The sequence below is a fragment of the Silurus aristotelis genome, assembly GCF_946808225.1.
Source record: "Silurus aristotelis genome assembly, chromosome: 15".
NCBI classification, from domain to species: domain Eukaryota; kingdom Metazoa; phylum Chordata; class Actinopteri; order Siluriformes; family Siluridae; genus Silurus; species Silurus aristotelis.
In genome coordinates this window covers 16,834,169-16,849,672 of record NC_139588.1, presented here as the reverse complement: position 1 = coordinate 16,849,672, position 15,504 = coordinate 16,834,169, and the positions used below count along the sequence as shown (strand labels likewise).

The following is a 15,504-nucleotide window of genomic DNA, read 5'->3' as shown; positions in this document are numbered from 1 at the left end:
ATTGCTTATTTCTGCCCTCAAAAAGTATTTTTAGCCTATTTTAACAAACAAATACAACGCAAATGACCGTAATGTAAACATAATTTAACACTTACTCATGTGGTAGTGGTTGATTGCGAGTGTGAGATGCACAACACGCTCGTAACCTTCTTGGTTTTAACGGTAATTCTATTTACTTTCGTTTTCCCAGCACCATCACTGATTTTCTTGGGAGACATTTTTCAAGATTTCTAGTGAAATAAAAACATAAAAAAAGTTACGTTTTTGCTGCACTGAACAACGAGAGCGACCGAGTGACACGAGATGTACTAAGCGACTGATGCTACCCTCAGCCGAAAGCGTGGAACCGGCAGCGTGGGTTTGCTCGTGCCTTCGAAATTTGCTCGTACTATTAGTTGCTCGTACAATAGGGTTTTACTGTATTTGCAAACTAAGTTATGATTGTAAATGTTAAATATGACCTCAATCAGTGCTTATAATTTTTGGCCTGACTGACATTGCTGAGATATTGACTTTAATGAATTTTACCAAGGGTCAGAAACTGCAAGATGCTAATTGAAACTGTCCAGACAGACCTAAATTCATGATTATTTATAAAATGTTGACTAGCCCATATATATTTTAATCTAGTAGGAACTATTGTATTGTATTTATGATTTAATTGTCTGTTTTTCTTATATTTTGTTATATTCCATCTTTACTGTGTAATTCCTATGTGTGTTATCATATGTTGCACTATGTCTATACTTCCTCCTGCACTGGAAGCTCCTGTCACCAAGTAAAACTTCTTGTGTGTGTGTAAACATACTTGGTAATAAATCGATTTCTAATTCTGATTTCTCCAGATTACATTTAATTATATCATATCGCAAGGTCTTCTGGGTAAGTTCCACTCCTTCAGTCTTCAATCACGTGTCTCTCAGTGCCTTTAAACCTCCAACATTAGCTGATGAATTAATGGAACGGCCTCCTACAAGGAAATCAGACGACAGTGTATTGGAACACAGCCGATCTTCCTCTCTCTTTTGCCTTTCTCAGTTTTTTCATCTCTTTTTTTCTCCCCTATTCCTCTCCTTCCCCTATCTCTCTCTTCCCATCTCTTTCTCTTCCCCTATTACGTCCTCTCTCCCCATCCCTTCTATCTCCGTCCCTCTCTCTCCCTCTTCCATCTCTCTCTCTCTCTCTCTCTCTCTCTCTCTCTCTCTCTCTCCCTCCATCTCCCCAACCTCCCCCTTATCTAATGGTCACCTCACTGTCAGATCTTCACTACAGCTCGAACTCGCTGAATCTCCGATCGTCTACTCTCCCCTGATGAGCTCCACCTCCTCCACCCCCCCTCATTCCCCCGCCCCTCCCTATCCTTGAGTTCCAGGCTCCGCCCCTTTCCCGAGTTCGGTGCGCTCGACACTCGGGGTCTGCGCGCGGAGTTTTCAGCGCTGGTAACCATGGCGTCGGACGGGATGATCTTAACGAACCACGACCACCAGATCCGGGTCGGCGTCCTCACAGGTACATCTGCGCTTCTTTTTTTATTATTAATTATTATTATAATACATGATGGGATTTATAATCCGGTCTTTGAGAGATGTGTCGCGCGTATGTGGTGCGGTTTTTTTTTTTTTTTTTGGGTTGCAGCGGTTTATCCAGCGGTGTCACATCTGTCAGCGTCGGTGATTTACAACCGCCTGTTTTTTTTTCACTGTTTCGTTCCTAAAAAAAAAACGATGATGATGATGATAATAATAAATGATGATAAGACCATGCGCGGCGGAGGTGTGTATACTGTGCTATTGGATCCAGTCTGGTTTAAGGCTATGATGGCAAATGTGTTCATTTCTTATGGGAAAAATGGTCTATGTGATTTTTTTTTCGGTTTGACAAAAAACTCGGATGTGGTATTTTTTTGGGGGTGGAAAAAGAGGGATGTTGGCTGAAATTGAGGGTCTGGTCGCGTAACGAAACAGGTGCGGGTTTCCCTGCATCACGCATTCATTTCAGCTGCATGGTGATAAATAGAAAGGGGATGATTTGTGATTGGTGAATGACAAGCTCACGACAGGAGCCTTTGGGATGACTGAGAACGGGGGATGTCGCTTCACTGATTGTGTATTTCAGGTATTTTTTTTTTTAGAAAAGCAAGTCCGTTTTCCTGTATAATAAGGAAGGAAAAAAGCCGTATCCGTCGTGTTGGTGTGAAACGGTGGGTTCGTGGTGCTGATGCTGGTGCTGATGCTGATGCTGGTGCTGATGCTGATGCTGGTCGATATCCTCAGACTAGCAGCAGAGCTTTAAAATGGCCACCGCGGCTCGGCTGCCTCGTTCTTCCACCGAAGACTTATATTATCCACATTTTGCTCCTACGAGAAGCCGTTTTTAGGGAAGGTGATTATGGAGAAGATGAGGGGAAACCCCGCTCTCTATCTCTCCCCCTCTCTCTCTTTCTCTCTCTGACACACACACACACACACACACACACACACACACGCCCCCCCCCCCCTTACAGTCACCTCCACCCCATACAGAGGTGTGGGGGAAGAAAGAAGAGGATTAGGAAGAGGGGGAAGAGAGAAGCCGTGACACGCAGCGGCGATCACTGATCTGAACACACCGGCTCCTGTGTTTAAGCGGGATGCTTTAGCGCCTGCGTGGAATCCTGGCACCGGAGCGCACCGCGTGTGGGTTCCAGCAATTAGAAGGCCAGGATGAGGGACGTCACGTCACGACTGGAACTGGGTTTCCAGCATCTCCACAGCATCGCCTTTCAGAATTATTGGCATCCATGCCACAGTGAATCCCAGATAGGCTTCTTTTTGTTTTGTGGGGTTTTTATTTTATTTTTTTTTGTTCAACCCTCGTTTTTCTCCATCCACTTGCACATGGTTAGTCTCAATTATTAAGGACATCCACAATTAATATTTGGCTCAACCAGATGTGCAAGCAGCACTGATCCACTTTCTCTAATCCGATGTCTCTAACGCTGGAGATGCTACTGGATCATCACTGGAAAATGTTTCAAGAATTTGAACCTTGAACTCAAATAATATTTTTATATCTATAGTTTGCAGTTGGTGTTCGCAACCAATTTGCATTGACTTTGCGCAAGATTTGAATCCAGAGACTGCAAAAAACAAATGCAAAATATTGTTTTTTTTGTTTGTTTGTTTGTTTTTTTGGCCTCTTGTAATCCTTTGGATGCAAATTTTGTTCATGCATTTAAAATCCAGTTAATCATCTTCCAGCAGAAGCAACCAGGTTTTGGGTTAAATACTAAAACATCCTGGGACGTACTAGAATTTGTGTCATTACTTGTCTCTGGACTTCAGGCTTCAAAAGTTGGAAATGATCCACAACCGTATTCGACAGTGTGTTCGGGGCCTTTCCTTGTGTGCGCTCACAATTTTCCACTAAATTTGCGAAGACTTGATTTTGGTTTCATCCGACTGCAATCCTCGAGTGAAACTGTGGTTTCACTTTGACACTTGATCACCTTTAATGCTGTGAGTTTTGTGTTGCTGGCAGGAGAGGAATTTGTTTTTCCAGATTTCAATTACCTGGCTAGTTCTGGGCTACCATTTAGTTTTTGAAGATAGGCAGGAATTTCCAGAATATTATAATGCATAAATTAACTATTTGTTGGCACTTAAGTAGTCTTTCAGGCTCGTTTAGCCAATCACAGACATGCTGGGTGTGGCAAGCACACCTTCTTCACTGACAGGCTTAGAGGCCACACCTTCCTCCCTTTAGGCAGACAGGGAATTATGAATAGGTAGAAGAGGAGTATGCCAGTGACTAAATCCCTAGTTTTAAAATTATTTTTAAAAAGAAAGTGACTTTACTAATATGTGCAGCAGCTTTCTCAACCAATCAATTTTCACTATATTTAAAGTTTTAAAAAATTTGATAGTTAGTGTTTCATCTATAACCCAGATATCATGACTTATATCATCACTGGTCTTCAATTGCACCTTCTTGGCCGTCAAACATCTGTGTATGTAATTAGTTACATGCACGCGCACACACACACACACACACACACACACACACACACACACACACACACACACACACACACACATACTCAAACACAGGCGTCATGCTTGTCTTGTAACAGATTGGTCATGTGGTGGCGTGGCGTTGACATTTGATCCAGGCACTGCCCGATATTTATCACGGGGTGTCTTTTCGCCATTGTGACGAATGACTGTGACCATCAAACAAACACACACACACACACACACACACACACACACACAAACACACACACACACAATGTGTAGACATTGTGGGGTGAGGTAAATAGAGACGGCAGGGTAAATAGAAGGAGGAGAGAGATATCACAAAGTAAATTGGTCTTTCGTTGTCATCTGACCTTTTAGAAATCTCTGCTTGGTCTCTCCCTCTTTCTCTTCCCCTCTTTCTCCCTCTTTCTCTTCCCCTCTCTCGCTTTTTCTCTCTCTCTCATTTTTTTCTGCTTGTCTTTCTTTCTTTCTTTCTTTTTCTATCTCTATTTTTCGCTTTCTTTCACTCTTTTACACAATAAAATTCACCGATCAACCACAATACTTATTTTGTTTAGGAAGAAAATTTACTCATAGGCCTAAAATTCGCATTTGAAAGCCTATTTTCTAAAAATTTTTCAATGTTAGTCATACATGTACCTAGACTAAAGTAAATGATCCACCAGAGACTGCCAGAGCTCTATTACCACCAGTAACTGATTATATGAATTTTTGCAGGCCTACAATTTGTAAAGGTGAGTTGCCTTAGTTGTTTCACATATGCTACACTATATTGCCAAAAGTTTGCGAACACCTGGTCATAAGTATGATATGTGTTTTTTGAGCATCGTATTCCAAATATATTCCCAATTTGCTTTAAACAATTCCCCCCACTCTTTTGGGAAGATGTTCTGCTAAACTTTGAAACGTGCTTGTGGACATTTGTGTTCATTAGCCGCAAGGGTATTAGTGAAGTCAGGTACTGATGTAGGGTGAGGAGGCCTGGGGTGCAGTCAATGTTTCTATTTAAGGTATTTAGTACAATTGAGATCAGAACTCTATAGCAGGCCACACAAGATCTTTTTTTCCAAACCATATCTGTAGGGAGCTTGAAAGCAATATTTTATTGTACCACATCTAAAGACGTCCTATACAATTGTATGCCTCATGCTTTGTAGTAACTGTTTTGAAGAAGAACCACATATGGTAGGAAAGGTTAGGTGTCAGGGGGAGTGGTGGCTCCAGTGGTTAAGGCGCTGGGTTGTTGATCGGAAGGTCTGGGGTTCAAGCCCCGGTGTCGCCAAGCTGCCACTCTTGGGCCCTTGAGCAAGGCCCTTAACCCTCTATGCTCCGGGGGTCCCTTACGAGGGAAATATCAAGGTCCGTGACGTCGGAGTGACGTGGGGCCGCCTTCCCGTGGGCTCACCACCTGCAGGAGGGACCGTAAGGGACGGTGCTGTGAGGATTGGGCAGCAGTCGAAGGCGGGGGCTCTGCTTACGGATACGCGGGAGAAAATGAATGAATGAATGAATGAAGGTTAGGTGTCCACAAACTTTTGGCTAAATAGTGTATCTTGTAGCTAAAATTAGCACCAAAATTTATACAAAAAAATATTTAATTACAGGCAATAGGATTCTGCTTAATCTTTCTCTCAGACAAATTGAGGTAAGTGGTCCAAATGGCATTCCACACATATTTAACACAAATACACATACTAGTGCTGTACCACACACACTCATATTACACATACACATACTACTGCTGTACCACACACACTCATATTACACATACACATACTACTGCTGTACCACACACACTCATATTACACATACACATACTACTGCTGTACCACACACACTCATATTACACATACACATACTACTGCTGTACCACACACACTCATATTACACATACACATACTACTGCTGTACCACACACACTCATATTACACATACACATACTACTGCTGTACCACACACACTCTTATTACACATACACATACTACTGCTGTACCACACACACTCATATTACACATACACATACTACTGTTGTACCACACACACTCATATTACACATACACATACTACTGCTGTACCACACACACTCATATTACACATACACATACTACTGCTGTACCACACACACTCATATTACACATACACATACTACTGCTGTACCACACACACTCATATTACACATACACATACTACTGCTGTACTACACACACTCATATTACACATACACATACTAGTGATGTACCACACACACTCATATTACACATACTACTGCTGTACCACAAATACTCATATTACACATACACATACTACTGCTGTACCACACACACTCATATTACACATACACATACTGCTGCTGTACCACACACACTCATATTACACATACACATACTACTGCTGTACTACACACACTCATATTACACATACACATACTACTGCTGTACTACACACACTCATATTACACATACACATACTAGTGATGTACCACACACACTCATATTACACATACTACTGCTGTACCACAAATACTCATATTACACATACACATACTACTGCTGTACCACACACACTCATATTACACATACACATACTGCTGCTGTACCACACACACTCATATTACACATACTACTGCTGTACTACACACACTCATATTACACATACACATACTACTGCTGTACCACACACACTCATATTACACATACACGTACTACTGCTGTACCACACACACTCATATTACACATACACATACTACTGCTGTACCACACACACTCATATTACACATACTACTACTGTACCACACACACACTCATATTACACACACATACTACTGCTGTACCACACACACTCATATTACACATACTAGTACTGTACCACACACACTCATATTACACATACACATACTACTTCTGTACCACACACACTCATATTACACATACACATACTACTGCTGTACCACACACACTCATATTACACATATACATACTACTGCTGTACCACACACACACTCATATTACACATATACATACTAGTGCTGTACCACACACACTCATTACACATACACATACTACTGCTGTACCACACACACTAATTACACATACACATACTACTGCTGTACCACACACACACATTAATTATACATACTACTGCTGTATGCTGTAATGTGAGTATGGCATTGGTATCCTGGCTCACTACACATTAGAACATTGCTAAGTCAATTTCAGGTGACATTACATTGTAAGACATCACCACTGGCATTTAAACTGTATATAGAATATCAAATAAATGTAATAAATCACTTCATAGCTCCAACAAAACAAAAGAAGCTGAGAGTCCTCTGAATACACCATCATTACTAGTAAGGAAACATGGTGAGCATCAGTGCTCCCTAGTTTTTGTGCTGGTTTCCAGTTCACTAGAGGGATATTGTGATTAAAACAATCCTTAAAATGGCTGAGTCCTTGATCAGTACCCTGACTACTGAACTAGGGAGCTGATTGAGATGCAGCCCAGGTCTTAGTATTATGCTATAGTACACATCTGTCTTTTAGGTTTTTCCAAATAAAACTGGCAGCAAAAAGCAGCTGGAGCATTTAAAGCCCTGATTATACAGCAGTATAGTGGCATCAAGAGTAATCCACAAAACTGAGCTATAACAGAATTAAGCTAAAATAAAGAGAAATGGCAGATTTAAAAACTATTAAGTAATCCGTCTCAAGTAAAATAAAATGTTGGTGGTGTTTCCTAAAGTCCTTACCTTCAGATTTACTTACCTACTTCCTGTGAGTTATTCAATAGAAATGTTTGTCTGTTGCAGAATAGAATTTAAATCTCATTAATATTCATATTAATATTCATATATTATTTTATATTTTTTGCTTTTGCGCTTTTTGCTTCTTGTTGGATTTATATATTTGTGCTAGCATAATAGCATTCATATTTAAGGTCCTAAATGTGTATACATCTTTCAAATTTAAGTTTTTAGTCTTCTATATACGATTCTAGGACTAGTTACCGATTCACCATGCACTTGACTCCTGGCAAAAGTAAACACGGTAATAATCAGTTATAGAGTATCGCAATATTATCATGAACACTTTTGAATATTTTATACCACACCATACTGCATACGGACACTTTAAGGACAATCACTTTAATCACTTTAAATTTTACTGTTTTTTTCTGTCATACGCATCCATGTATATACACATATTTTCACATCTATCTTCATATATTTCATATTTTATATAGGTTATACTTTTTATTTATCTACCTTCTTTTTTTCCTTGGTTTATTTTTCCTTTATGCTTGAATGCCGGACCGTCGTAAAAAGCATTTCACTGCATATCGTACTCTGTATGTCAAGTTAAGTTTATTTCTATAGCTCTTTTCACAACAGACATTGTCTCAAAGCAGCTTTACAGAATTTAACAGTTAAGGTGAACAATGTGTATTTATCCCTGATGAGCAAAGTCCTCTGTCCTAAAGGTTGGACTGAGACTGGAGACTTCTTTGTTAAATGTTAAATCGGTGTCTCCTCGAAGACGATCGGTAATTAGGGATTAAATAATACCGCTTTTTGAATGTGTTTATTATTAGGCTTAGATTATGTGCCATAGAGCAAACAAGTCTCAGTTAATAAGCTCTTAATATAGAAGGAAAAACATCAGAATACATACATTAATCTAGTGATTTGCCTGGCAGCTGTTTTTTTTTTTTTGGGACTATCAGACAATATCATTAATGCTAAATATATATCATGTCCACCAACTTAGACACCATTGAGTTTAACCTTTTGAAAAGCGTTTGTCAGTTGACATGGGTGTAAGAATAGAGATTATAAAGATCTGTGTGGGCCGTGCCATGAATGTGCCATTCAAGTCACTGCCATTGCAGCCATGAGCCCACGAAAGGCTGCAGCTTTACGTCTCCACCTCCCTTTTTGTCTTTCCCAATGGCCGCAAGGTCACGTGTTGCGACACGCACTTTTCTCCGGGACTGAAGGGAGCTTTGGTTGGCATGGCAACTCTCAGTCCAATTGGTTTTCGGAGCCTGACGTGCATGCAGCGGCTCGACGAGCGAGAGTGCCGCTCGGTCTTTGGCGGATAGATGTGGTCATCCTGGATGCAGAAATTAAATTGTGTGTGTGTGTGTGTGTGTGTGTGTGTGTGTGTGTGTTTGAGTGCGTGATTTGGGAAAAGAAATGAATGTCACATAAATGAGAAACAAGCAGATTGAAGTCTTTTGTAAGATGTGTAGTAATCCTGTGTTTGAAAAGTAGTATTAGACTTTATATCATCATACAGCTGCTCTGTGGTAACACTGTGTCACAAATAGGTATGCACCAATAATACATCATGACATTCACCACGCACAGTCGTTATACCAGATGCTTCAATACGGGATTTCATTTGCATTCTGGGTAAAGAGGCTGGGTAGGCAGGCTTTTCCTGAAATATAGTGTCCTAACAGGGAGACAGCACAAGATCCCTTTAAAAGACTCTTAAATTTAATATATTTAAATCAGTGCTTTAGTTCATTTTTTATTTCTAAAATTAGTCAGCATCAAAATGTCTTAGTGTTTGCATGTTTCTGGCATTTTATTATTATTATTAATATTTTTGTTTATTGACAATTCATTTTCCTTTTATAGTTTTTAACCACCATTTTGAATGAGATCTGTTTCCAGAAGAAGAGAAAATAGTTGAGAGGAATCACACAGAGCTGTAGGAACATGCATCTTATTCCCACCCCAAAAGTCTCAAGATTAAACTTGAATCATGAACAAACTGTATTTCAGCCGAGCAAGCATGGTTATGTCACTGTTGAGTGTTTTTGTGGGCTCACAATTCGCAGCACCTCATGCTCCATGCTAAATAAGCATGTCTGCAAACACTGGTCCACGAGCTCAGGTCAGCCACCCTCACACTCTCTATAAATTATGTTGGTTTTTTAAACACAAAATTACTGCTGATGATGAAATGGCCCAAATTTTAATATTTTTTTTTGCATTCATGAATTTGATTGCATGCTTTTAACTGAAAGGTAAATAAATGCATGGGATCAAATGTACAGCATGCAGGGATAAGAGGAGATAAGGCTTTTATAGTAACAAGTACAATGAGTATAGTAACAAATACAATGAAAATGTAAATAGAAATGTAAGGAAGAATGTTTTTTCATTCATTCATTCATTCATTCATTCATTCATTCATTCATTTTCTCCCGCTTATCCGTAATTCGGGTCGCGGGGGCAGCAGTCTAAGCAGGCCCCCGCCTTCGACTGCTGCCTAATCCTCACAGCACCGTCCCTTACGGTCCCTCCTGCAGGTGGTGAGCCCACGGGAAGGCGGCCCCACGTCACTCCGACTTCACGGACCTTGTTATTTCCTTTGTAAGGGACCCCCGGAGCATAGAGGGTTAGGGGCCTTGCTCAAGGGCCCAAGAGAATGGTTTTTCTTTTAAAAAAAACTACACTGTTTTCAGATTTAAAAATGAGTATAAATATGCAGAAATAATTCTTAATTATAGTAACAAAGGACAACTGCTCATGTATTTCCACCCCTCCTTTCAGTGTGATTAATGTAAAAATGCACACATTCTTTACCTGTAGCTAATGGGACATGTTAGCACAGCATATTAGATATATTAGACAGAATGAGATGTGTATATACAGTGGTGTGAAATTGATTGAACTGTTTTTTTGTTTAGTTTTTTCCCGTTTGTCACACTTTAATGTTTCAGATCATCAAACTACCATATTTTTCAGACTATAAGCCGCTACTTTTTTCCTACGCTTTGAACCCCGCGGCTTAAACAACAAAGCGGCTAATTTATGGATTTTTCCTGGGTTTTTCCCGGTTTCACAAACTTCAAGCCAAAAAACTGAGCGACATAACATTAGACCAATAAAATTTCCGAACGGAAACGAAAAAATGCACCTCACCTGTGTTCTGAGCTGCACGGCATCGGGAGAAAAGCTTTCACCGGGTGATTTTTAAACGCACGACGATGCCAAAAGATAAACTCCTGAGAGAAATAGTTGTGAAAGGAAGGAGGAAGACAGTGAACAATGACTTTCTTGGTAGGCTACTGTTTAGATACAAGCCGTTGTAGCGCGTTAAGTCTAGGTGAAGGGATAGCGTGCAAACTCCAGTTGCAACAGAAATCATATAAGAACAGACAGGTTTCCAAAACTCGTGCTTTTTTATTTTTCTTGCCAACAGCGTTAAGGGTTAGTCAAAGAAACTTAGAAATCAGCATCAGAAAATAATAAGGACATAATCCTCGTCTTGAACACACCTGCAGTAATACCGGAAGAATGCAGTGGCCGGCTATTCCCAAAATACCGCTATGCTCCTAAAGGAAGAGCAACATATTTCACCCGTTACACCGTGTGTAACGTGTCTTTCGTTTAAGCCTGTGTATCACAGCAAGTCTTCCAGGTCCTGAAGCAGCAAAACAGCCCCAGACCATCACACTACCACCACCATATTTTACTGTTGGTATGATGTTCTTTTTCTGAAATGCGGTGTGACTTTTACACCAGACGTAATGGAACACACACCTTCCAAAAAGTTTGGAAGGAAAATCTTTCATCAAGATGTTTTCCGGCAAAACTGAGACGAGCCTTTATGTTCTTTTTGCTCAGCAGCGGTTTCCGTCTTGGAACTCTGCCTTGCAGACCATTTTTGCCCAGTCTCTTTCTTATGGTGGAGTCATGAACACTGACCTTAACTGAGGCAAGTGAGGCTGCAGTACTTTGGATGTTGTTGTGGGGTCTTTTGTGACTTCTTGGATGAGTCGTCGCTGTGCTCTTGGGGTAATTTTGGTCGGCCGGCCACTCCTGGGAAGGTTTTCCACTGTTCTATGTTTTTGCCATTTGTAAATAATGGCTTTTGTTGGTGGATGGTGGATCCCAAAGTTTTAGAAATGGCTTTATAACTTTTCCAGACTGATAGATCTCAATTACTTTCTTTCTTATTTGTTTCTGAATTTCTTTGGCTCTCGTCATGCTGTCTAGCTTTTGAGGATCTTTTGGTTTACTTCACTTTGTCAGGCAGGTCCTATTTAAGAGATTTCTTGATTGTGAACAGGTGTGACAGTAATCAGGCCTGGGTGTGGCTGGAGAAATTCAACTCAGGTGTGATAAACCACAGTTTTAACAGGGGGGCAAACACTTTTTCACATGGGGCCATGTAGTTTTGGATTTTGTTTTCCCTCAATAATAAAAACCTTAAAAACTGCATGTTGTGTTCACTTGTATTATCTTTTACTAATATTTCAATTAGTTTCATGATCTGAAACATTAAAGTGTGACAAACATGCAAAAAAAAAAGAAATCATAAAGGGGCAAACACTTTTTCACACCACTGTGTATGTATGTGTGTGTATGTATATATATATATATATATATATATATATATATATATATATATATATATATATATATATATATATACACACACACACACACAGACACACACACATGCATATCTCACTTTGTTTACTATATCTAATATGCTCTGCTAACATGTACACACGTGTACCAAAGGAAATGCGGAACATCTGAGTTTCTTTAGGAACCAATTAACTGGCGGACCACAAGTTTGTTTAGTCTTTACCTTGCACTCTGAGTGCAATTATTATTACTATTATTATTATTATTATTATTATTAAACTTAAAAACATACACAACAATGGCAGGGGTATAAAAAGAAACTAGAGTTGCACTGTGCATTTGTTTGATTTGTTTTGCGCATGCGTGAAACAGCTAAATAATCCATAGCGCTAGCGCTTCCCTCAGATCATTGATGATCATTGCTGTCTTCCTCTTTAGCATTGTGTTAACACACACCTGAATGCTCCGGACCAGCAAACTGCTAAAACGTTTACAGGTGTGGTCACACTTGCTGATGACCAATTGATCAAGGACATTTAATTAGCAGCACCTGGCTGCAACTCAGCCTTTAAAATCCTATTTTTAAATATTGCTCACAGGAATTTGTGTTAAACACCACTCGTTCAAAACCTCATATGATAGTTATTTATTTTTTCAAAATTTTTCATAATAAATGTTTAATAATTTGCTAACGTTTGAATTGGTGCATAGTCGACACACTTGCATCGTGTTAACGGGCTGAATTTACTCGCTCTCTGATTGGATAATTGGATGATTGGACTTCATTATTCCTGAATTTCCCCCAGCTTATTCACAAGCTACTTAAACCGACTCTTGTTCTTTTTGGTGTTATAAATAAAGCGTTTGCCAGAGCACATTTATAGTAGCACTGCATGTTAAAAAAAACACAACAATTTGGCAAATTTATTTTAAGCCGGTAAAAACAGAATTTATTAAATAAACAGTTGATTGTTTGATATCAGTAATGTATATGCCAGTTGTGTGATATTAATTAGATATCAGCTGAAAATACTGCCATTTTCTTTAGCTCAGTGATTAAGGTGCTGGGTTTCTGATCGGAGGTTCCGGGGTTCAAGCACCGGTATCGCCAAGCTGCCACTCTTGGGCCCTTGAGCAAGGCCCTTAACCCTCTGTGCTCCAGTGGTGCCGTATCATGGCCAACCCAGTGCTCTGACCCCAGCTTCTGAGCAAGCTGGGATATGCGAAGAAAGAATTTCACTGTGCTGTAATATATATGTGACAAATAAAGTCTATTCTAATCTATGATAAGTGATTAAGCAATTACTGTCATCTAAAAATGTAATTCTGGCGCATGCCTGACTGCGAGTGTCACGTTGCCTCTGTGTGCTTTTTTCACCAAAAAAGCTCATTGAGTTGAGGAGCGGCATGCGTGGAATATATTTGTTCCCCAAACACAAAACCCCTGCACCCATAATCATCTGACCTTTTAGAAATATCCACCCGGTGTCTCTATATCTCTCCTACACACACATACACACACAACTGTCAGGTTGTACACAGCCAGGGTTCGCTGTGTTATTTTATTTTATATTTTTTCTCCAATCATGCTCAGATTCAGGAGAGTTCAAGCGAGAGCTCGATATATCTCCTCAGCTATCAGGAGTGGCTGTAGTGGTGTGCATGTTCTTGGCTCCCTGAGTGTTTTCGTATCAGATCACACACTCCTAAACACACCTGCTTTTTTTTGTTTTGTTTTTAGCTCTGTCAACTTTGTGAGTGCTGACCTAAAAACCAGCTAAAGCTAGGCATGATAAAATGGGGCTGCAGCCACGTTCCTGTCACCTAGCAGAGCTGCTATAAGACATGCAGTCCAGTGGAGAGGGTACATTGTAGGTCAGAGTGTGCAGATTGCAAACACACACACACACACACACATGCATGTACATGCACACAATGTTCTCATAGTGCTTCACATTGACCACAACCTTAAACATTCTGCCAATAGATGGATATATGGTTGGTCAGATGGATGCATGGATGGATGGGAACTAAATGGCCAATAAGCACACTTGCCTCTGCAACAGACAGCATGCATCTCTCTCTCTTTCTCTTTCTTTTTTTCTTCTTCTCAGCTGTAGCAGCGCAGGCTGGATGAGGATTGCGTAGGCGGCCTTCACGCTCACATGTACATCAAAGCACACATGAATCGGCTCCAGCTTCACACAGCAGCTAATTTTAGAACGAAGTCAGAGCCAAAGCTTCATTTATTGCTTTTAGCTCATTTATCATTACTTTATATAGCTCATTTATCAATTCTTTAGTTTATTATTTGCATCATTCTTGGTGTATATTGGATTTTAGTGGATAATCAGATTTTTCTATTGAGAGCATTTCAAAGTGTCATTTCTACACTGTTCTAATGCAGTAAAATTCAAATATCTGAGAAGATGCATGTGCATATTATCGTGATTTGAACATCATGACTCTGCAGGTCAACATCTAGTTTGTTAAACCAGTTCACTATTTTATAGGTTGTTTAATAGGGAAATTCCCAAATACGTACTTGAGCTGTGGGTAAGATCTTCGTTGGCCTGTTTTAATGCAAAACAATTACTTTAATAATTCATTATTATATCCTAAAGCCCTACTCCTTCTTGGCGCTTCTGCTTCATGACTCAGCCTTTGCTACTAAAGATTTTCACTTCCCAAAAGTAGTGAATTTTTGTTTATAGAGAGAGAGAGAGAGAGAAAGAGAGAATGTATATTTTGTGCAAAATGTGTTCTTGTATGTACATATGTATATATGTATAAAATATTTATATGTATATCTCTACAATGTATAGAATATTTATTACATTAAAAACTATTTTTACCGTAGTTTTTGTTTGCTGGGGGGAAGATTTAGAGCCTCCTGATAGGCCCAAGATAAGTTTTTATCCAGTCGTCAAGAAACCACACATTTGAATCCAAACGATGACGCAGGAGGGACTGCATACTCGCTTTAGATCTGTGAGGTCATACATGTGGAGTAGCGCCTTATGATGCAGCATGAGCAGAAAATTGTTGTCTTCATGTGTGTCTTGGAAAGCACATTTTAGCCTTTCAGCTCCC

At 39.8% G+C, this 15,504-nt stretch overlaps 1 protein-coding gene across 14 annotated transcripts in view; it reads left to right on the top strand.

Moving 5' to 3' along the window:
- The first annotated feature begins 1,357 nt into the window (after positions 1-1,357).
- The window catches only part of gphnb (gephyrin b), a 114,538-nt gene continuing 100,391 nt past the window's right edge, over positions 1,358-15,504 (top strand). For all 14 annotated transcript variants that reach the window (XM_083562255.1, XM_083562254.1, XM_083562253.1 and 11 more), the window contains exon 1: positions 1,358-1,509. In XM_083562255.1, the coding sequence (XP_083418381.1) occupies positions 1,446-1,509 (64 nt within the window). In that variant the 5' untranslated portion in view covers positions 1,358-1,445. The remainder of the gene's footprint in view (positions 1,510-15,504) is intronic.